The sequence below is a fragment of the Mesocricetus auratus genome, unplaced genomic scaffold (genome assembly GCF_017639785.1).
Source record: "Mesocricetus auratus isolate SY011 unplaced genomic scaffold, BCM_Maur_2.0 Super-Scaffold_100007, whole genome shotgun sequence".
Taxonomy (NCBI): domain Eukaryota; kingdom Metazoa; phylum Chordata; class Mammalia; order Rodentia; family Cricetidae; genus Mesocricetus; species Mesocricetus auratus.
The window spans coordinates 38,493,803-38,517,363 of NW_024429191.1; the positions used below are offsets into that span (position 1 = coordinate 38,493,803).

General features: G+C 50.4%; 1 protein-coding gene and 1 long non-coding RNA gene across 3 annotated transcripts in view; both read right to left on the bottom strand.

The window, feature by feature from the left end:
• Wnt3a (Wnt family member 3A) overlaps positions 1-2,487 on the bottom strand; it is a 43,535-nt gene extending 41,048 nt beyond the window's left edge. Inside the window, exon 1 of one of the 2 annotated variants that reach the window (XM_040748733.1) lies at positions 2,268-2,487. In XM_040748733.1, coding sequence (XP_040604667.1) covers positions 2,268-2,338 — 71 coding nt within the window. In that variant the 5' untranslated portion in view covers positions 2,339-2,487. The remainder of the gene's footprint in view (positions 1-2,267) is intronic. The other variant, XM_005067699.4, reaches the window with a different exon arrangement.
• Positions 124-1,757, bottom strand: LOC121141344. The gene is made up of 3 exons (XR_005878226.1): positions 1,601-1,757; positions 1,058-1,126; positions 124-261 (listed from the first exon to the last, which is right to left on the bottom strand). It is a non-coding gene; the product is annotated as an uncharacterized LOC121141344 (long non-coding RNA).
• Positions 2,488-23,561: the final 21,074 nt, after the last annotated feature.

Below are 23,561 nucleotides of genomic sequence, written 5' to 3' on the forward strand. Positions count from 1 at the left end.
CTCTGTGTGGAGCCCACTAGTACCCCACCCAGCAGCGGCCATGATCCCCCCACACACACACTTCAGGGGATTTGTCTCCTCTAGACCCAGATGTAGACAGGAGAAAGGAGGAGACACTTGAAGTAGGGAGAAAATGCAAAGCAACCTTTATTAAAAAGTCAGTTATCATGTCCTATAAAGTGACCGCAGTCACTATTCTTTTTTTTAGGGGACTCCTCTCCATTCTGTCAGCACGCCCGATCCAGCTGACACTTTTTCACCCTGCCGGGGCAGAGAGGGAATAGAGGAGGTCAGAGGGGAACTCGGTCTTGTCCCCAGGAAGCCAGCATCCCAGAGTGAGGGGGTAGGGGACGGCTTCTCAGGAAGCAGAATTGTTAAGTGTGAGAATCCTACAGAGAACAAAGTGGGTGTAGGGGGTGGGCGGAGAGGTGACTCTTGTCACCCACCCCTATGAATACCAGGTGGACTTCCGTATCGCTTTCTGAGGCCAAAGGGTTGCCCCAGTCCTTTGAGGGAAGGGGTGGGAAGGCTAGGGCCTCACTTTTTTCACACCCCTCCCCTCTCACCTGGAGAATGCCGGGTGCACCCGAGGGGGGTCTAACAGCCCAGGTGAAAAGGAAGCTATACTTCTGTTGGACTGGGTGGACCCGACTAGAGACCCCCCACGACCTTAGGGACAAAAATCCCAGGGTAGCCAGGAGGCTGGCGACAAGGCCTTTCTTTATGGGAGTAGAGCGGGGGCGAAGGCGCTTCCTCTTGAACCCAGGAATTCAGCGGCGGCGGGTTCTAATTAGAAGCCTGGCGCAGGAGCGGGCAGCCCACGGGGCTCTCTCGGACGCGCTGCCCCTGGCTCCCAGAGACCCGCGGAACGCGCCTCAATTTGTCCGCGCTCATAGATGCGCCGGTCGCAGCCCGCGCTCCTGGAGGCCACAGGGCGCCACAGGTGCTGCTCCGGGTCGTAAAAAGTCAAGGGAGCCAAGGCTCAGCTAGATCCCTGTAGAGTGCGTCCGCTGCCCCAGCACCCTCTCCAGCCTCTAGCCGACTCCCGGATGCTCACCCTCCATCCCTGCAGCGGCGCAGGCCCTGCATCCCCACCCCAGGCTCTTCAACTCCTCTCCTGAAGCATCTCGAAGAGAAAAATGATTATCGGATTAGATGTACTTCGGCTCGCTGGGTACCCCCCCTTCCCCTCGGCATAATTATTATAATTCCAGGCAGGCTGTCGGAGAGTGTTCCTGGGGGGGGGGTGGCGTGCATGTTTGTGGGGAGGTTTCTGTCCAACTGAGTCTCCACCAGCGGCGCGCCCCGGCCCCTTGGCGCCCGCATTCCTCTTGCTTGTGTTCGAGAGACCTGCGCATCTGATCGTGGCCTTAAGGCTGAGCTCCATGCAGGGAGGAGGGTTGTCACACACTCCGAGAAAGGGGCGCCCCAATTTCTCCTCCTCTCAGGGTATGTGCGGAGGACCTTTCCTTTGCCCAACCTCACTCCATCCCCAAACCGAGAAGGGTCTGCCCTGTCTGAAGTAGAGGATGCTATCCAGCCTCTCCAGGACAGGTCCCCGAAGCCTCTCACTCCGGAAAACTCAAATCCCTTACTTTACCTACTGCTCATCCCTCCCCGCAGCAGCGTTTCCTTGTCAGGAAGGCACAGGCTGTGGACAGCAGACTGACCCCTACACCCCGACAGCCACGAAGAAGCGACAGCGACAGCGTTAGGGAAGCGCGCAGGGCTCCCGGCTCGCCCCGGTGCGCCTTGCCGCAGGCTCCGTGCCACTCCCCGCCCGGTCTCGGACTGTCTTTACGTAACTGCGCTGCCCCGAGCTGTTCGGTCTTGTCTCGCGACTTTGTTTTAAAGTGTGTGTGTGTGTGTGTGTGTGTGTGTGTGTGTGTGTGTGTGTGTGTGTGTGTGTAAGATACCGTCCCTAAGAAGTTTCTCCCTCTTCCTCGCGCAGCTTCCCTTTTACACTCTTTCCTCGACTACCGCCGAGGCGTTAGTGTCATGTGCTGACCCGCTTTCTGCCATTCTTGTTCGACGCCAGGGACAGCATGGACCTTCACTGCCCTCCCTCCCCGCCTGCCAGGGGAATCAATGTCCCCGGAAGCTCCGCCACCCGCGTCCCAGCAGCGGCCCGAACAGGTCCAAGTGGCGGCCAAGGAAAACAACCCGTCCGCAGCCAGTGCGCAGATCAACGGTGGGGACCCTACCCCAGGGGGCAGCTGCCCTAGGGTGGCACTGGGGCCGGGACGAATGCAAGTAGACTCACTTACCACCAGATCGGGTAGCTGCCCAGCGCCTGTTTCAGGCTGCAGAGCATTAAGAGGTATCCGAGAGGAGCCATCGCAGGCTTGAGCGCGCAGGCGGGGAGTCCGCCCCGATAGCGCGGGCGCCGGGGCTGGCCCGGCCCTTGGAAGTGGCTCCGCTGCAGTGGCGCGGGGCCCTCTGTGGCAGCAGGGTGCGCGGGGTTCCCGGGTGTGCACCGGTACGCGGGCTCAGAGGGCGGCGCTGCGCCAGGTGGGCCGGCTGCCGGGCGGCGGGCCGAGGCCCTGGGCGGCGCGGGGCGGCGGGGGCGGGGCAGCGCCGCGGGGGGCGCCCGCCGGGGCTGGGGCTGGGGCCGGGGCGGGGCGGGCGGGGGGCGGGCGGGGCCCTGGGGGTTTGGAGCCTCGTGGCGTTGGCCCCTCCCGCGGCCGTGGGTGCGCAGGGTGCTAGGGTGAGTGAGAGCGCGCCTGGCACTGAGGTGTTGAAGGTGTGTGAAGCTTGCCAGAGTGCGTCGGTGTTCATGGAGGGGTGCTGGGGCGCGCGGGGTGCTGGGGTGCGTGCGGGGTGCTGGAAAACTGCAGGTATGTGCCAGTGTACAATGCGCGCCGGGGTGCACGGGGTGTTAAATCAGCCCAGGTGTGCATAGGGTGTTCTTGTGCATGGGGTTAGTGGCCTTCCAGGGTCGCGCTCTGCCAGCTGGGAATCTCACTGCGTAGTCCTCAAGCTCCGTTTTGTTTATTCCTGAATCTTAACCATCAGGGTCACTGTGCCAGGTCCTGGGTCTCCAGCTCTGGGCACCCTGAGCTCAGGGCAAGAAAGACACACAGCCCCGACTCCAGCGCTTTTATTTATTTATTTATTTATTTATTTATTTATTTATTTTTAATGTCCTGTCACATCCTGTCTCTTGCTCTTGGCAGCGTTGAAGCTCTTCTTGTCCATTACCTAGCCTCAGGAGTCGGTTTGTAGCCACACCCCGCCCCCGAGCAGGGATCATTATGGGACCTTCTGGGCAGGTAGCAGGAGGGACTCCAAGCACAAAAATCGCTCCCACTACTCTCTCCCTCATATCCAACCAAGGAAGAGAACACTGAAGCCCATTGCAGTTTCTGGGCTCAGACTCTGGAAACACCACTTCTAGTTCTGTTCATGGCAGTAGCAGCCTATTCAGGAAAAAAAAAAACAAAAAAAACAAGCTGACGACTTCAACCAACCCTATTATTTTGCGGATTGGACAGGCAAAGAGAATTTTTCAAAGTTACATATGTTGATTCTTCCTGACTGAGGCCATTTGCAGAATTCTGTAGCCCAGGGAAAGACCTTAGGGAGTTCTGTAATTTGAGGATAAGGTACAAGTTTAGATGTGCCCAGCTTCTCCCTGGGGCACCTAAAGGCATAACAGGTAGGAGACATCTCCCACCAGGGGGATTGGTCGTCAACACTTGAGGCTGTAAAGGAAGCTCGGTGGGAATTTGGGGGAATTTTGGATTGAAGAAAGCCACCATGGCAGAGCAAGTTTTGAGCTTGTTAGTGGGGCACTGTCCACTTCTAGACAGTGGGGCGCCCTGTGCAGTGCTGCCTCTCAGCAGGAGATGGCCAGTTGTTTCGGTAAGTTTAGTATAGACTGGAGAAACAGGGTCATGCCGTTCCCTGTAGCATTACTCCTCCCACCCAATTCCATATTTGGTTACCATCAGTAAATCGAGTTCATGATGTTGAGGATGCCATCAGGTTTTATAGACCCTGGCTCCAGGAGTCACCTGGAGATGGCATCAGGAGACCCAACTTTAGAGCGGGAACCATTCTTTCTCTTCTGCACCACCGTTGTGAAGCTGCTTAGTCGAGGTAAGGCTGGCCTTTGTCCACCCTTCCTGGTCTGAGTCACTACTAGACCCCCACCCTCAGAAGGAAGGAGGGGAGGACTCCCAGAATGAGGCAGGCAGGGAGGAGAGCTGGTTCATGGGTACTTTGGACTGTCCCTCTCTCAGTGAACATCTCACCCAATTATCAATTGCCGGGAGAACCTCAGCTATGCATGACCTGAGCCCAGCAGGAAAGCTCCCAGCATCTCCACCTTCCGGGTGCTGTAGTCTGGGGATTAGCGGAACTGGTGAGAAGCACTCCATGGCTGATGGCTCTCCAGACAAAAAGGAGAGTGACCCTAAGTACCCACCAGCAAGGCACATCCTTCTTCCCCACAGAACCTTTTCAGATTCCACCAAACGAGGCACGGGGGTGCTGTTTCCTCAGACCACCCCTCCTACTCTATTTGTCTACAAGTGTTTCTCTGGTCTCTTAGTTTCTTCCATCGTCCTGTGGGTGGTGGGCAGCAAAGTGCCAGTACCCCACCACCCTGTTGGTACGGAAAGAGCCAGAACTGAGAGCTTGTGTGAGAATGGATCTCTGCCCCCACCACGGTTTGCAGGCCCGGCTCTGTCCTGCCGCACTTTCACTGGAGACTTGAGTGATCACACCAGGCCTTAGAGGGAGGGAGAGAACAGAGAGGAGGGAGCCAGAGTGCCTTGGCTCCCTGAGTCGGGGACAAGTTTGAGGGGTCATTAGCTCTCCAAGGACTCTGTGCCAGGTTTTCTCAAAGTTTGTATGCAACCACCAAGATATAAGAGACCCTGCCCTGTTCTGGGCAGCCTCCATGGAGCCTGGGAGATGGCTTCTCATTTGGTGTGGACGATTGCAGCAGAGGGATTTTCTGTACACCAGGACCTCTGGGATTCTCTCTTCCATCCCTCCCTTTTTGTATTCCTCTTTCCATGGCTCATCACTTCTCTTTCTGCCTGCCTAACTTCCGTTGGGGCCTAGAACTCAGTCTGGCCGTGGACTTGTTATCCACTTGCCTTAGCTTCTGTCTTGCAGGAGCTATGTGCTATAACTCAGTGTTTCCTTCTTGCTCTCTGACTAGCAGTCTGGCTTTTGAGGACACCTGCATTTTGTCTCTCTTACTGGGAGCACTCGTGTTGCCTGTGGTTTCCTTCTTGTCCAGGGATTAGGTTGTTTCTAGGAGCGCCCTCTGCTGTCTCAGAAGGAGCTGTCCCTTACCAGCCAGTGTGCTGCCAAACCACATAATGCAGGGGGGATAGGACAGCCTCTGTACCACTGTCACAAGGGTGGGCATTTGGTGAATACAACATGGTGGATTGTGGAAGGTGAGACCAAGTCTCTTTAACCACAGGCTTTCTCACTGGGCACAACTGAGAGAGCTGAACTAGGGTGGGACAGAGATGAGTGAGGACACGCCAGTATTGCAAATGCTTTGGGGTGACTGAGGACATTTGAGGGTTTTCTATGGAAACCACTTCGGAGCTGAGCTTCAAGGGACTGACAGTGGCTCTGATGAGACAAGATGCCACTACATATGAGTGGCCCTAGAGGAAAAATCATTTTTGTCCCAACAGGGATTAGTGAGCAGGCAGTGTGGGATTCCAAGAGCAGAAGAGGCAGCCCCTTCCAACCCCTACCCTGCAGCCTGCAGGTGCTCAGTTCCTTCCAGGAACTCCCTTCACTGATCCTATGGGGTCCTTCTCACGACCTTTTCAAAGGCATGGGTCCTCTAAGTTCAAAGAAAGTTGCAGTTTTCTCTATATCCAGGCTAAAAGAAATGCACAATGGCTTTGTGAACTAAGAAATTAGATCCAAACAATATTTAGAAGTTACATTCAAAAATCCACATAGATAGAAAGAAATGCACACTGACTCCTGTGTGTGTACACGTGTGTGTGTTTGTGTATTGTGTGTATATGTGTGTATACGTGTGTGGTGTTGGGGACCAAACTCAGTAGCAAGCACTCTGACACTGGAGCACACCCACAGCCAATAGATGCTATTTTAATATTTTTATTTTATTACTTTATACTTTTTATGTATATAAAGTGTTTCCCTGTATGTATGTATGTATGTATGTATGTATGTATGTATGTATATTAAATCACATTTGTGCCTAGTACCCAAAGAGGTTAGAAGTGGGTATCAGATTCCCTGGAACTGAAGTTACAGATGTTTGTAAATCACTATATGGGTGCTGTGTACTGAACCTGGGGGCTATGCAAGAGCAGCAAGCACTCTTAGTTGTTGAGCAATCTTTTGAGCCTCCTAATTTTATTTATTTATTTATTATTTATTATTTTTTCCATATTTTTATTTAACTTTCTAAGCATGTCACTTTCAGTTCCCTCTCTCTCCCCTCCTCCCCCAATCTTCCCAACCCCTCACCCCCACTCCACCCCCCCTCCGTTCCCCAGGGAGGGCAAGGGCCTCCATGAGGGATTTCCAGAGTCCGTCACATCATCCCGGGAATGGCTCAGGTTCTTCCCCATGTGTCCAGGTTGAGAGAGCATCCCTCCACATGGACTCCCAGAGTCCCTCTGTATGCCAGGATAAATACTGCTCCACTCTCCCAGGTCCCACAGATTGCCAAGGCCTCCTCTCTGTCACCCAGGTTCGGTGGGAGGATGTTTGGATCAGTCCCATGCTGGCCCCCCAGTCATCAGTCTGGGGTCCATGTGATGCCCCTTGTTTAGGTCAGCTGCCCCTGTGGGCCTCGCCAGCCCTATCCCGATTCCCTTGGTCATCACTCCTCTTTGCAAGTGGGTTCCAGGAGTTCAATTCGGTTCATAGGAACCTCCTAATTTTTATATTTTATTTAACATGTATGGGAGTTTGCCTATGTGTGTGTGTGTGTGTGTGTGTGTGTGTGTGTGTGTGTGTTCATGTATCATGTATATGCAGTGTCTGTAGAGGCTAGAAAGAGGGTGTCAGGCCTCCTGAAACTAAAGTTACAGATAGTTGTGAACCACCTTGTGGATGCTGGGAATTGAACCCAGGTCCTTTGGAAGAGTATCCAGTGCTCTGAACCCCTGAACTATCTCTCCAGCCCTGAGCATCCTTTTTTATTATTTTATGTGTATGGGTATTTTGTTTGTACACCATGTGAAGGATACTGAAGGAAGCCAGAAGGTGTCAGATCTGGAACTGGAATTACAGGTGTTGCAAGCCACCACGTGGATGCTGAGAATAGAACCTGGGTCCTTGGGAAGTGTTCTTAACCACTTAGCCATCTCTTCAGCCACACATGCCACTTTAAGTTCATCTTTTGTTGTTGTTTGAGACAGGGTCTCTATGTAATCCTGGTTACCCTGGAACTTGCTGTGTAGACTAGGGTGGCCTCTAACTCGAAGATATCTGCCTATCTCTGCCACCTGAATTCTAGGTAATGTACGTACCACTACACCTGGCTAATTTCATCCTCCAATAGCTGTAATTCTCCACCAACCAAAAACAGCACCTTCAATGGCGGTGGGGGTGCATACCTTTAACCCCAGCACTTGGGAGGCAGAGCTAGGTGGATCACTGTGAGTTCGAGGCCAGCCTGGTCTACAGAATGAGTTCCAGAACAGGCTCCAAAGTTACACAGAGAAACCCTGCCTCAAGAAACCAAAGCCAACACTAAACCAAAACAAACCAAAATGAAAAACAAAAACAAGAAAATCATACTGTAAAGTCTACAGGCTGCTGTGCACACCATCTCTGCTTTTAATCATAGCAACCACCTGCAAGCCCAACCTCACCGAGACAAAATCTTTGAGAGGAATTTGGAGCCATCTGCACCAAAATGAAACACACCTGTATCTAACAGAGATAAACCACCCTGGACAAGAGAAAACATTCTACACCACACTGGGAGCTTTCTGGGGCATCCTGGGCTGCCTTGGCACACTCTTCGAGAAAGATGGCACTAAAGCAAGCAGGTGGGACTGTGCCCCAGATGCGTGGGTGGGTGGGGCTGACAGGAGGAAGGAAATGATTCAGCCACAGCTGCTCCTGAATCTGTCCTTGAAGACTGAACTTTCCTGACCTTGGACTCTGCGCTCCCTCTACCCACTTCTACCCTCCAGTTAAGCCACTTAGCCTGACTGTGTGGATTGTTCTGTCCTGTTGATGGTGTGTTCTTTTCTTCATAGCTAGTGAGCTTCCCGCTTATCTGGGACTGCTTTTTCTTGTTGCACCTCCTCCCCATATCCTTGTCCACCCACACACCATCCCACATCTTCTTAGGAACCAGAACCAGAAGTATTGCCAGTTCTGCAGCCGTATCTGTGGCAATCATCAACATGGGTGTGTCTTTGCAGGGCCTTTGCAAGCAAGGCTTCCAGCTTGGGATGGTCTGATCTTTGAGGGTCACTTCACGTTGCCTTCTGTGTGAGGCTGCTTGCATGATCTGTGTCTAGTCTATAACCCTTCTCCAGCTGTATCTAGTCTATAACTCTTCTCCAGCATGCATTGTGGTTGTCCCCAGCTTTATCCAGACTGGACTCGTGCTTGCTGTCTGGTTTTGTGCCTGGCAGGTGCAGGCCTAGTAGCTGTTCCACTTGTAATGTTGTGCCCAAGAGCTATCTGGGTGTTCTGCTTCCTCAACTATTCCCATTGCTGAGCATCTCCTCCTACTGACTTATCTCAGTGTATTTCTCCTAACAGACTGTTTCTTACATTGGCCCGCCCATTCTTCCTTCCTTCCTTCCTTCCTTCCTTCCTTCATTCTTTCATTCCTTCCATTCTTTCTTATTTGTTTTGAGATAGGGAGCTCCTGTATCCAAGGCTGATCTTGATGGTGATGCCTCTGCATCTGAGTGCCTTATTTTCCTAGTTTATAGTAATATTTACAGTCACCTCCCCCTAACCTTTATCCAAAGTTTTACTTTCTGTGGCTTCAGTCACCCTCAGTTAACAACAGTCCAGAAACGCTTTGGGAAAATCCCAAAAATAAACAATGAACTTTAAACTTCACTCCATTGTGTGCTGTGTGATAATATCTGACTCCAACTCCTGTGGAATGGGCATCACCTCATTAACATCCCCACACTGGACTCTGCCCACTCTTTAAGTCTGTTATGAGATGGACAGTGTCCATACCAATGTACTTCCATTTAAGTGACCCTTTCTTTTCTCAACAGCCAAAAAGAGCAGTGATGCTGGAATTCAAGTATGTACAAGAGAAGTTAGAAAGTGCTTCCTTTGATTGAAATGGTAAAGGTAAGCAATAAGGAAAGAAAAAAAAAAGATACTATGCTGAGCTTCCTAGAGTTATATAAGACTGGCTTCTGTCTTCAGAGCTGTGAGGTGGAAACAGTTCTGTTTATTCTCAGTTTGGTTGTTTAGCTCCCAGTATGCCCCATTTATAAACTCAAATTCATCACAGGTATGTGAGAGGGAACTAGTATATGTAGGATTTGGTGGTTGTTATTGGTTCCATGCATTCCTGTTTGTTTGTTTGTTTGTTTTTCTTAAAGAGTTCCCCAAGGTTACCAGGGGCTACTGTATATTACCCTCCTATAGTTCCAACCCTATGTTCTTGTGGTTCTTGGGAAAATTCTTAGTGCAATACAGCTTTCCGGTGAGAAGATTTCTCCAAGGCCGTAGCAGTATGAGAACAGCAACCACACTTCTGTCAAGGCTCCAGGGCAGCAGCTATCCAATGCCCAGAGGCTGATCCTGTCTTTTTGGATCTCAAACTGTTTGAGAGTTATGCTCCATCCCTCTAAGGTGGGAATACAGACAGTCGGGTTCAAAAGATAAGCCTGTTATCTGGGTTGCATGGTGAGATGTGCCCGATGGATTATGTGTCTGTGGGGTTTTTCTGGTGAGGAGAAGCTGCTGTGGTGGTTAAGCTGACTGAACAGGAACTAGAGTCACCATGAAGACAGACTTCTGGGTATATCTGTGAGGGAGTCTCTAGGTTAGGTTAGTGGAAATAGGGAGGCCCGCCTTAAGTGTGAGCAGTGCCATTCCACGGGGTCCTAGACTGCACAGCAAGGAGACATTGAGCTAAGTGTTCACTCATTGCTTCCTGGCTGCTCCTGCTCTGTGAACAGCTGCCTTGAGCTCCTGCCATTATGCCTTCCCTGCCATGATGGACCCAAACCTCAAACTGTAAGTCAAACAATGAGAAAGTTAACTAACACGCCTGATGAGCTGATGTGAGCCCATACCATGCATGACCGTTTTTCTGAGATGGCCCCTGACATACTCATTTCCAAATTACAATGGTAGATGCAGTGCCCAGCGCCTGGCTTCTCCATTGCTGTTCCTGGAGAGACTGTGGAGGAGAATGAAGCTTCTCTTTCTCAGTTTTGCCTCAGCATGAGCTTTCTCCAAGAGAATGTTCACATCTCCAAATGTTCCCTTTGGAATACTATTTTAGCCTTATCAGCTTAGACCCTGTATTAGTCTGATTTCTGTTATAACATCGTAACACCAGCTGGCTAACTTGGAAGGAAAAAAAAAGGTTTACAAAGGACCATGGTTCTGGAGGTTTGTCGGTGAGAGGTGCCTCTGTAGGGAAAAGGGACTAGCCAAAGAAACACACCCTGAGCAGAGCCAAAGAAACACACTTTGGCCCTGCAACCAGAACTAAAGAAATGTACCCTGACCCTGAAACCAGTGGCAAAAGAACACACTTTGTCCCTGGAATCAGAGTCAGCGAAAGAAATGCACCCTGGCCCTAAAATTGGAGCCAAAAGGCTAAAAAGGACCAGAGAAAGAAACACACTTTGGCCCTGGAACCAGAGCCAAATCTGACCCTAATCCTGTGCAGAAAACTAACCAATCCCTGAGCAGAGCTCTAGCCAATCTGAGCTCAGCACTGAAATCTGACCAATCCCCACCCTGGAAGCCCTATATAAACCCTGTGTCTGTTCAGCTTGTGTCTGCTTATGCTACCTGGCTGTCCTCTGCCACTCTGGCAGAGGGCAGCCACTCTCCTGGATCCTTCCCTCCCAATAAACCCCTTCAATGAGCTTTGGGTGAAGATCTTTTTTTTGCAGCAGCGATGGAGCAGAGGCGATCCTGGGCAGAGCGAGCAGGGCTGTAACACTTGGCTGGGAAACCTTCCCTTGGCAGAGCAGAGTTGTTACACTCTGCTCCCTGGGTGCAGAGCTGAACTGTAGCAACTTCGCCGAGTAAAACTGCTACACTAGGCGAACATCCCCAGCTGGAAGACCCCGTCCTGCCAGAGTGGAGCAGATACACTGGGGAAGCCTTTGCCTGAGGCTGGGCTGTAAGCTGCTAAGCTTACTGCAACCTGTGGTGGTCCTTGGCTCCCAAGCTCCAGGATACCTTTCCACCTGAGCTGTGTAACACTCAGTATCCTGTGACTCCTGAGTGTAAGTGTTTCCAGATGGGTGGAACAGGAGTAGGCCTGGTATTCTGGCACTCAGGAGTCACAGAATACTGAGTGTTACACAGCTCAGGTGGAAAGGTATCCTGGAGCTCGGGAGCCAAGGACCACCACAGGTTGTGGTAAGCTTAGCTGCTTACATTGGCTCCGCTCCGGCAGGACAGGGTCATCCAGCTAGGGATGTTCGCCTAGTGTAGCAGTTTAGCTCTGCAGGAGGTTTCTTGGTCGAAGTTGCTACAGTTCAGCTCTGCTCCAGGAGAGCAGAGAGCTGAGAGCCGGAAGGGAGATCCAGTGTAACAACTCCGCTCTGCCAAGGGAAGGTTTTCCAGGCAAGTGTTACAGCCCTGCTTGCTCTGCTCTGCTCTGCCCAGGGTCACCTCTGCTCCATAGCCACCGTCCCCAATGCTCATCCGAAGGGGTTTATTGGAAGGCAGCTGGACCAGCCAAGCTGCACACACACAGGGTTTATATAGGGATTCTTGGGGGCCGGGAAGTTTTTCCACGGTAGGGATTGGTCCGATTTCAGTGCTGAGCTCAGATTGGCTAGAGCTCTGCTCAAGGATTGGTTAGTTTTCTGCACAGGATTAGAGTCAGATTTGGCTCTGGTTCCAGGGCCAAAGTGTGTTTCTTTCTCTGGTCCTTTTTAGCCTTTTGGCTCCAATTTTAGGGCCAGGGTGCATTTCTTTCGCTGACTCTGATTCCAGGGACAGAGTGTGTTCCTTTGGCACTGGTTTCAGGGTCAGGGAACATTTCTTTGGTTCTTGTTTCAGGGACAAAGTGTGTTTCTTTGGCTCTGCTCAGGGTGTGTTTCTTTGACTGGCCCCTTTTCCCTACACCGAGTGCCAGAATACCTGATCCATCCCATTGACCGAAACCCTTACATTAGAATACCCATCCCATCCCCATCCAGCCCGGATTGCCTACAGCCTCTAGTAATTTTTTTAAATTAATGTACTTATTTGTCTCTTCAAGCCTCTCCCCCTATTCCTATAAATTCACTGCTCATCATTCACAGGGCCCACTCTGGATCTTATTTAACCATGGTTGTAGGGAAAAGGGGCCAGTCAAAGAAACACACTCTGAGCAGAGCCAAAGAAACACACTTTGGCCCTGCAACCAGACCTAAAGAAATGTACCCTGACCCTGAAACCAGTGCCAAAAGAACACACTTTGTCCCGGGAATCAGAGTCAGTGAAAGAAATGCACCGTGGCTCTAAAATTAGAGCCAAAAGGCTAAAAAGGACTAGCACAAGAAACACACTTTGGCTCTGAAACCAGAGCCAAATCTGACCCTAATCCTGTGTAGAAAACTAACCAATCCCTGAGCAGAGCTCTAGCCAATCTGAGCTCAGCACTGAAATCTGACCAATCCCCACCCTGGAAGTCCTATATAAACCCTGTGTCTGTCCAGCTTGTGGCTGTTCCTGCTACCAGAACCACCGGTCGTCTGCCACTCTGGCAGAGGGCAGCCACTCTCCTGGATCCTTCCCTTCCAATAAACCCCTTGGATGAGCTTTGGGTGAAGATCTTCTTTTGTGGTGGCGACAGAGTAGGGGTGACCCTGGGCAGAGCAGAGCAAAGCAGAGCACAGTGAGCAGGGCTGAAACACTTGCCTGGGAAACCTTCCCTTGGTAGAGCTGAGTTGTTGTTACACGATGCTCCCAGCTCTCAGCTCTCCGCTCACAGAGCTGAACTGTAGCAATTTCTCCCAAGAAACCTCCTGCCAAGCAAAACTGCTACACTGGGTGAACATCCCCAGGAAGACCCTGTCCTTCGGAGCGGAGCTGATACATTGGGAAAGCCTTTCTCTGAGGCAAGGCTGTAAGCTGCTAAGCTTACTGCAACCTGTGGTGGTCCTTGGCTCCCAAGCTCCAGGATACCTTTCCACCTGAGCTGTGTAACACTCAGTATTGTGTGGCTCCCGAGTGCCAGAATACCTGACCCACTCCTGTTCCATACCCATCCAGCCCGAAATGCTTACAATGGTCACTCTGAATGCCACAGTCAATTAGATTTTTACCCTCTTAGAACCCCAAATGAGGACTCAATTTCAACCTATGAAGCCTTGGGCAACACACTCAAGTCATATTGAAGATATCTCCGATACCATGGAAGTCACCAGAAGCTCAGGTTAGCACCTCCTCATATAGGAAAATCAGGCTTACAGTGGAATGGAAGAGTGAGAAGAAACAGTCTAGATCCTAGTCTGGGGGTCCCTACCCCACAGTCCCTACCCTCTTCCTTCTGTCTGCTGGGCTTCTGGGTGTTTTGCAACCTTCTTCTCTGTGAGAAAGCCCAGTACTGCCCTCACTGTGAGTTGCTTGGGCCCTCCCTGCAGATGTGTGGTATGGAGGACCTCCATGATAAAAACCAGATGGAATCTCAGCTCTATTGGTGCAGGACACCAGACTCCAGCTCACTTGTGGAATTAGCATCAAATCCCTTGTGGGTGGGGTGAGCTTCAAGATCCTGGGGCCCAAGCAGCTGGGTAGATAGAGCCCTTAAATCCTGGGATTTCATGGTTTTCGAAACCAAGGGCCATAGTTGGATCACTGCAGAATGATTTTTAAAAATGGAATTAAAGTGTAGAATCCTACACTTCTGTCACAGTGGGTCACAGACTGTACACTCCAGTCTCAGTTCTGGTTCCCAGGCTGCAGCAAGAAGTTGAAGGCATTAGACCACTCAGACTTTTTAGTGACAGGATTCTTATAGGCATTTCAGTCAGATTGGGATGGGACAGATATTCTGGCACTTGGGAGCCACAGAATACTGAGTGTTACACAGCTCAGATGGAAAGGTATCCTGGAGCTCGGGAGCCAAGGACCACCACAGGTTGCAGTAAGCTTAGCAGCTTACAGCCCTGCCTCAGAGAAAGGCTTCCCCAGTGTATTGCTCTGCTCCGGCACAAAAGGTTTCTCCAGCAAAGTTGCTACAGTTCAGCTCTGCTCCAGAAGAACTGACTCAGCTCTGCCAAGGGAAGGTTTCTCCGGCAAAAGTGTTACAGCCCTGTTTGCTCTGCTCTGCCTAGCAGCCGCAAAAGGAAATCTTCATCCAAAGTTCATCCAAGGGGTTTATTGGGAGGGAAGAATCCAGGAGTGGCTGCCCTCTGCCAGAGTGGCAGAGGACAGGTGGTTCTGGTAGCAGGAACAACCACAAGCTGAACAGACACAGGGTTTATATAGGGCTTCCAGAGTGGGGATTGGTCAGATTTTAATGCTGAGCTCAGATTGGCTAGAGCTCCTGATCAAGGATTGGTTAGTTTTCTACACAGGATTAGGGTCAGATTTGTCTCTGGTTTCAGGGCTAAAGTGTGTTTCTTGTACTGGTCCTTTTTAGCCTTTTGGCTCTAATTTTAGGACCAGGGTGTATTTCTTTCACTGACTCTGATTCCCGGGACAAAGTGTGTTCTTTTGGCACTGATTTCAGGGTCAGGGTGCATTTTTTTAGTTCTGGTTGCAGGGTCAAAGTGTGTTTCTTTGGCTCTGCTCAGGGTGTGTTTCTTTGGCTGGACCCTTTTTCCCTACAGTTCTGCTTTTCAGCAAATACTGCCACCACGTGGAGATGCTCAGGGCAAAGCAGCTTGGAAAGGGCACTCAGCATCCCTTTGCACGTAATCCATCCCTTTAATTATGGGTGAATTTGGTGGTGTCTTCTGCTAGTACTCTCAACATTCCCGTAGCCTAAGTCAGGGTTTGCATTGTGTAGATGCTACATCTCATGACAGTGGCAACCAAAACTCTTCCCTGCTGTGTGCCTGGCTCTGTGCGAACCAGGTTAGTCTCCTTGGTAGATATAGCTGACATTCCTGCCCTAGACTAGTTGTGTGTGTGTGTGTGTGTGTGTGTGTGTGTGTGTGTGTGTGTGTGAATGTGTGTGTGTATGTATGTGTGCAATTGGAGCCAATCTTCCAAAGAGGCGTCAACAGACTCATGTTTACCACAGCACCATTTACAATGGCCAAGAAACAGAAGCCACAAGTGTCCATGATTGATGAATGGTAAGAGAAATGTGGTACAATAAACCCTATTTGTTGGCCGTAAAAATTGGTATCTTTTGTGATATGAATTGGATTAGAAGATGGTAAATAGAGGAGTTAAGCCAGGCACAGAAAGACAAGTGCTGCATGTCTTACACGATATTGGGAAACTAAGACAGTTTCTCTTAAATCAGGAGTGAACAACACTGGACAAGTCCCCTTCCATTCTGATTTTCTCCTAGCCCCACTGTTGAAAGGCCAGACCTGCCTGAGAGGGCACAGCATCAGAGCCTGAAGCTGAGGTTCCCCCACACAAGTTGATTATGTGGACCCTAGAGAACAGGAATGTGGGGCAAGGGTCAGACAGAAGAGGGAAAGTCACTGGACAACTGAATTATCCTCGGGCTATCATCTCTCTTGGTGGAGGGAGTCTAAGGTATCACGACCTCACCCCTCCATCTTCAGCCTGTGGACCAGCCATTCAAGAGCAGGGAGAGAGCCAGACATGCCCTTAGGATGTGAGCTCAGCTTTGAGACCCTTCTGTTTCCATTGCCTGCAAACAAGCTGGGTGTAGGCCCAGCTTGTTTTGGTCAGAACAAAAACTAAGCTGGGGACCTCACCTGGCCAAGGTAAGCTTTGTCGAGGGCAGGTACAAGCCAGGATCTGCAGGGGCTGTGTTGTCTCTTGTTGCAATGGAAACGTTCTCAGTTCCATCCCAGAGCTAAACCCAGGGGAAAGATCAAGACACAGGGGTGGGGGTGGGGGTGGGGCGACACAACTCAAACTTCATGTCCGCAGAAGGTAGGACAGTGCCACGGGATAGAGACTTCCCAAATATCCCCCCATTAGCACTTGCTGTTTGCACACTACATCCCAGAAAGGCTCTGCTCTTGTCTACCAATGTAGCCTTCACCTGACCCCCCCACACACACACACACACACACACACACACACACACACACACACACACAGTGTGATCTGAACTTGAGCGCTTGGTACCTCCAGACACTTCATCTCCTCCCATTCTGTCTCATTTCTCTGCAATCTGTTTCTCTCTTTCAAGAGGGTTATGCCTTCTCCATCCTTCCCCTCCCTTTTGAATTAGCCCATCCTTCCATAGAGAACACCAAAGGAGAGAGGTTTATTTAGAAACAGTTTGGGAGGCTGACTGTCCAGCATCCAGAAGCCTATCTGGTCTCTGGAGACGGAAGATGATATCATGACAGTGTGTACATGCAGAAGAGGCCTTGTTGAAAAGCAGGAGGCTGGGGAGCTTGAGGCATTTAAAAACAACGCTCTTGGGCACCAAGTAGGACCATGAACATCTCTCAGAGCACTAGTGAATCAGTCACTTTCTACTTTCGTGCAGCCCTGCTGGCATGGAACTCACTATGTAGACTTGGCTGAGTTTGCTTCCTGAGTACTGGATTAAAGGCTTATGCCACCATGGCTGGCAAAACAAAACAAAACAAAATTATTTTTTGAGACAGGGTCCCACTCTGTAAGTCCAGGCTGGCCCCAAATTATTCAATCTTTCTGCTCCTATCTTCTGAATACTGTATTTATAGGAATGTTTCCCAACCAACACTTATTTATTTATCATTTTATGTTACTGTGGTCAGAAAAAACACACGTGCTGGGATTGTAAAAGTGACCTCCCCCAAGCCTGGCTTAAACATCCTTTCTTTCTTTTTCCTCTTAGATTTATTTATTTTATAGATTTATTTATTTTTAAAAGTCAGTGCACCACATTTGTGCAGTGCCCACAGAGGCCAGAAGAGGGCATTAGCTCTCCTGGAACTGGAGTTAAAGACATACTAGAAGTCCATACTGGGTCCTCTGCGAAAGCAACAACCATTCAGCCCCTAGGAACCATTTCTTAATGGTCTCCAATAATGCTACACAGAGGGCCAAGTTCCCAACACATGAACCTGGGGGACACACTCACCCCATATCCAATTCAGCACATCTTTTCAAGGACCTTCCTTCTTATGTGCCTCATGGGCCCTCCCAGAGAAGACAAAATGAGCACAGCGAGGGCTTGAGGGGCTGACTCGGTCAGTGAAGTGCCTGTTCTGCAGGCACGGGGACCAAAGGTCAGTATCCTTTGGTCCAAACAAGCAGACAGGTGGCACAAATTAATAATTCGGGTTCCAGGGAGACACCGAAGACAGGGACAGACAGATCATTAGAACAAAAGACAGATGGACGGTTGGACTGGAGAGATGGTCAGCCATAAAGAATGCTTTTTGCTTTTGCAAAGAACACAGGTTTGGCTCTCAGCATCCACCTGCAGCTTATGACAGTTTGTTATTCCAGGGCCTCTTCTAGCCTCCAAGGACATCAAACACACACATGCAAGCAAAACACTTATATCTGGAAAGTCAAAATAAATAAATCTTTAAAAAAAAGTTCTGAGGAATGACACCTGAGGGGAGGGTGACCTTGGTCTTCCACAACAGCCAGATCAGCCAGATCAACCCTGATAGTCAAAAGGTGACAGATGTGACTGCAAGGTCACCCTCACATCATGGTGTGGTCTTTTCTGTGTTTCTTTCCACTGGCAGCTTGTTGAATTTCTTGGTTTTTAAAATGAAAAGTTACTCTTTATCTTATGTGTGTTTGCCTGTATATTTGACTGTACGCCAGGTGTGTGCCTGGTGTCCAAGGAGAACAAAAGAGAGTGTCGGATTCCCTGGGACTGGAGTTAAAGATGATTATGAGCTTCCACGTGTGTCTGGAAATCCAGCCGTGGTCCCTGGACAAGCATCCAGTGTCTCTTAACCATGGAGCCATCTCACTCAGCCCACTTCGTTAGTTTACTTTGTTTTTTGAGAAATGGTTTCTCTATGTAGACCTGACTGTCTTGGAACTCATTCTGTAGACCAGGTTGGCCTTGAGCTCGTAGAGATCCTCCTGCCTCTGCCTCTGAGGTGCTGGTATTAAAGACATGTGCCACAATTGCCCCCACTCAAACCCAATTTATTTAAGTGTGTGTGTGGTTTTTTTTCTACATGTATGTCTGTGTACTACTGTATGCCTGGTACCCTGGGAAACCCAAAGAGGGCATCCAAGTCCCTGGGGTCCTTGGTTGTGGGTCACTATGTGACTACTGAGAATCTAACTCGCTCCTCTGGAAGCGCAGCAAGTGCTCCTAACTGCTGAGGCATTTCTCTATCCTCTCTTGATTTTTTTTTTTTTTGGTTTTTCGAGACAGGGTTTCTCTGTGGCTTTGGATGCTGTCCTGGAACTCACTTTGTAGACCAGGCTGGCCTCGAACTCACAGAGATCCGCTTGCCTCTGCCTCCCGAGTGCTGGGATTAAAGGCATGCGCCACCACCACCCGGCCTCTCTTGATTTTTTTAAAAGACAGTCTTGCTATGTTCGGGGTCTGGTGACGAACTTGAGGTCTCATGCCTTATCCTTGAGCACTGGGACTACAGGCTTGTTCTACTCTGTGGGTTTCATGCGTTCTGTTCCAGTCTTACTCCCCACTGACTTTTCCAGGGTGACGCTCAGAAGATCTGCTGGATTCATATTCTCCTCTCCCCTCTGTTCGTCTCTTTCTCTCCATTGTCTCTCTCTCCTTCAGACATTGAAGGACAACTTACGAAGCAGTGAAAAGTTAAAACAAAGAAACTTGATAAAATGGGCAGCATTTTTGAGTGTCTATGGAGCTTCATGCTGAAAGGGTAGCCATGGCAAGGATGTGTGCATTATTTAGACAGAACTTGTGTTTTATTTTGCTTTGTTTTTTCGAGACAGGGTTTCTCTGTGTAGCCCTGACTGTCCTGAAACTTACTCTGTAGATCAGGCTGGCCTCAAACTCACAGAGATCCTCCTGCCTCTGTCTCTCGAGTGCTGGGATTAAAGGCGTGCACCACCGCTGCCCCACGGTTAGAAACTCTTGGGATGAAATTGAGTGGAATGGTGCAAAGCTGTAATCTCTGACTTTGAGGAGGAGGCAGGAGCAGGAGGTCTAGGAGTTCAAGGTCAGCCTAGGATATACAGGACCCTGATTTAAAAAAAAAACACGAAGAAGTGGAGGAGGAGGAGGAAGAAGAAAGAGATGGGGCTGGAGGAGGATATAGGAATTTACTGGCAGAGTGCTTTCCAAGCATGTACAAAGCCTTGGACTCAGTGCTTACTGCTGCATAAATTGGCATGATGCCCAACTAATCCCAGCATTTGTGAAGAGAGTCAGGAAGATGAAAAGTTTAAGATCATCCTTAGCTACATAGTGAGTTCAAGGTCAGCAAAAACAGTAACAACTATAGGAAGGAAGGAAGGAAGGAAGGAAGGAAGGAAGGAAGGAAGGAAGGAAGGAAGGAAAGAGACACAGAAGGAAAAGAAGCTCATGGGAGGGGCTTTTTGGGTTGTGGTGTTTTATGGTTCACCAAAGAGGTCAGAACCAAGAGCTTTAAGGTTGGGGTAAGGGGAACACCGAGGAGAGAGGCCATGAAGTGTGTGGGTAGGCTGGTGATCCACAGTGGAAATCTGATCCTGTCAACACTACTATTACCGTGTGCTCAGCCAGGTGTACTGGACATCAATTCCTGGGATGTATGACATAAGACTGAGAAGCTCCTGCCAGGCAGCATAAGCATTGTGGAACCCAGCAATGAAATCCCCACCTTCACAACAAAAGTTGGAAACCCCTTTCTGGACCTTATCCAATACCCACAGCAAAACAGAACCTGGGAGTTATATCTGGAGTCTGAATATTGCTTTGTAAAGACAATTTAGTAAAAGTCTTGCACGAAAGAAAAAAAGCAACAAATTTCTCACACTCGTCTCCCAGAGGATATAGTAATGTGGATAAATATTTTTCTCAACAAGTCTGCCTTTTGCCTGGCATCTGTCCCAAGCCAGTAGGTATGCACATAGAGGCTAGGGTGGTAACCAGAACTGGGGCTGGGGCATTGGTCATTCTCTCACTGATCGGCAGGGGGCAGTCTGGACTTGCAGTTTAACTTTCCCATGTGTGGCTCCTCTCTCTCTCTCTCTCTCTCTCTCTCTCTCTCTCTCTCTCTCTCTCTCTCTCTCTCTCTCTCTCTCTCTCTCTCTCACACACACACACACACACACACACACACCACCACCACCACCACCACCACCACCACCACCACACACTATCACAGCCATGAGCTCATTCTGTCCGTGTCTGGCAATCTGGGTGGGTTCATTTCTCCTCACACTCTGTCCAGCTTCATTTCAAATGACTCATGCATGGTTTTGCGTTCTCCCCTAGGGAGACCCCTGCCCAACCTTCTCAATTAGGAAGTGTTTCCTGATAAGTGGCCCCTTGCCCCACTCCTCACAGACCACCTGAGACGGGCTCCCCTGGTTCCAAATACAGGACGAGGACAAATCCCACCACTTTAACCTCTTCCTGCCTACCTTCCTGCTGTTGACTGTCTACTCACATTATGCAACCCTGCAGCAGGATGGCCTTGGGGTCCATAGAACCCTCTATGAAACGTGGTGGAGCTAAGACAACATTGTCACTTGTCCCTCTTACGCCTGTATTTTCAGTTGAGGGCAGTGACACCTCAGGTCCCTGGGAATCCATGTGAGTTCAGAAACTGAGCCCAGTGATTCTCAAGAAGATCTGGTCATTCCCTTTCTCTTTATGGATGGTTACCTTGAAAAAGGGCTAGAGACAGGCTGGCCAACTAGCAGAGTCCTTCCTTAAGGGGACCCGACCTTCCCTTAACTTGAGGGTTCCCGGCCTGTAAATGGGCGCAAGCGGGAGGACCCATCAAAGAGCTGACTCGGCTTAGAATTTCAGTTAGACTTTTGCTCTCGATTGTGAACACAATGGCATCTGGCCCCTGCCCTGTATTTGGATGGCTGCACAGGCCTAGGTGGTCATTGAGGAAGATGACAAAGAGCTCTCTAGCCCTGTACCCAAAATGCAGCCAGAGAGCCACTTGGTGATGTGCCAGAGCACAGTATTTGGGAGACTTCCCCAGTAGAAATCCCTTCCTACAGTCTGCAAAGCCAAGAGCTCATCTACACTAGAGAAGGGAAGACGGTAGTAAATACTGAGCATGGAGATGGGAGGGAAGCAGGAAGGGGGCAGGGAGTTCCCTTCCTAGCCCGCTGCATGTCCTTAGGCAGGTGAGTGCTGTCAAACTCAGTGGGCTCAGTTTACCACCCACTGCTTGTCAGTAGCTCTTCTATAGGGATGTGCCCTCTACCTGCTTCCTGGCTCCTTTGGGCATTGCCTTTGGACCAGCACCAGAGCCTTCTGTTTCCTGAACCTTTCATGCTCTTCCTCAGTGACCCCTCCACGGAGCTTCTGTCTCCTTTCTGCTGTCTTCAGCAGGGACACTGACACGTGGGGCGGAACCTCCACAGGGCAGGTGCTCTCTCCACCCTGGTGCTGGGCTGGCTGGTGGCTGTTTGGGCAGATGTAGGGAGACTGGAAGGCTAGGGTGCTCCTTTGGAAGAGCGTAGCAGGGCAGAGCGCTATATAAAGAAGAAGCACCTCAAAGATCTGTGAGACACAGAGAAATCACCTTGGCTTCGCTATGCTATGGAACAAGGCTGCACTAGCCCTGGGTGAGGTTGCATGCAGGTAAGAGTGTATGGGGGGAGGGGTGCGTGTCTCCTGGAGTTCTGTTGAAGGTAGGTCAGCTGTAGTATCTCCACCATCCACTGCCATCTCCCTCTGTGGGAATGGAAGGCTGGGGTAGCCCTCAGACACAGATCTGGCATTACCTTATGTCGGGCATGCATCCTGCCACGCCCATGCCCTGGCCCGGAGGTGAGCCGGGGCTCTGAGTTTGACAGGTCCCTCAGAGAGAGGCTACCTCTACCTCCCATTGTGATGATCGGACCTAACCAAAACCAAAGAAAGCAGAACCCTCCCCAGTATTTAAACGGTGGTTCATCCTCATTAGCGCCCCATCTCCACAGATGGCCAGGGTTAAAGCCAGACCTCTCTGTGCCTGGGCTGCCCAGCTGCTGCCTGCTTCCTCAGCACTTGCTGGGTGGCCGAGGTGCCAGCTCCTCTCTCACTGAGTCTGTATGGCCCACAGTGCCTGGCGACACTCGTTTACAATCTCACACATCATTTTTCTTGGAAGCAATCTCATGCCTTTAAATATGTCATCGCTCAGGGTCTCCAGTCCCCTGCCTCTTCCCAGGAGCAGGAGCCAGGCCTCCAGGTGGAAGTCTCCCTGATGCTGACCACCGCCCCCCCCCAAAGCTGGGGTGGCTGGGACTGCCTTCTGGATTCATTTTGCTGCAGAAGCACCATTGGACAGCTAAGTGGGGTGCAGGAGGGTTCCCAGCAAAGGGAGTGTTATGAGTCAGCCACACCCACTAGGAAGGCAGCTCATAGGCTACAACAGAATATCACAAGTTAAAGACACCGCTCACTGGAGTTAAGAGGGCCTTCGATGGGGAAACCAAGGCTCAGAGAGGAAGTGATGGGCTCGCCCCACCCATCACTCAGCTACACACCCACCACATCTGGAAGCTTTTCTGTCAGGACACGGCATATTCGCTTGGGTGGTCCACGCCCACAGGAGTAACCTGCTTGGCTCTGACCACTGTGGAGACTGATGTAATTTTTTTCTCTCATTTCCTCTTTTGTTTTCCACAGGAGCACCCTTCCTGTGACAGGTGACTGCGCAGCCACACACAGCTAGATAGTCCAGCTTCCCAGAGGAGCTCCAATCCTTAGACTTGGAAATCTCTTCATCCAGCATCAGCCCTTTAAGTTCAGAAGGTGCGGGCCTGTAGAGAAGTCTACCTTCCTCCCGAGTGGAAAGCCTCAGGTCAAGGAGGCTCACTAGTGTTAGCCGCCCCTGAGTTTTGTCAGCCTGGCTCTGGTGTGTGTGGGGTCGCTGTCTTGCACAGAAGTGCATCTCTAGCATAGAAGGCTGACACATGGGCACCTACAGGACCCAACCCTTTAGTCCTGTTCTTCATCACTTTGTATGTCCCTGCATAAGCCCTAATTGCCCCCCCCTCAAGGAACTTGTAAGCAGTCTCCTGGGTGTTCTGGTCTTGTGTTCCTCTGCATCTTAGTTCAGGTCTGACTTATCAGACAATGCAGTCCACGAAGATGAGTCACAGCTTTGAGCTTTCACAAACACCAGTCAGCATCCTGGCCAGCAGCCCCCTTC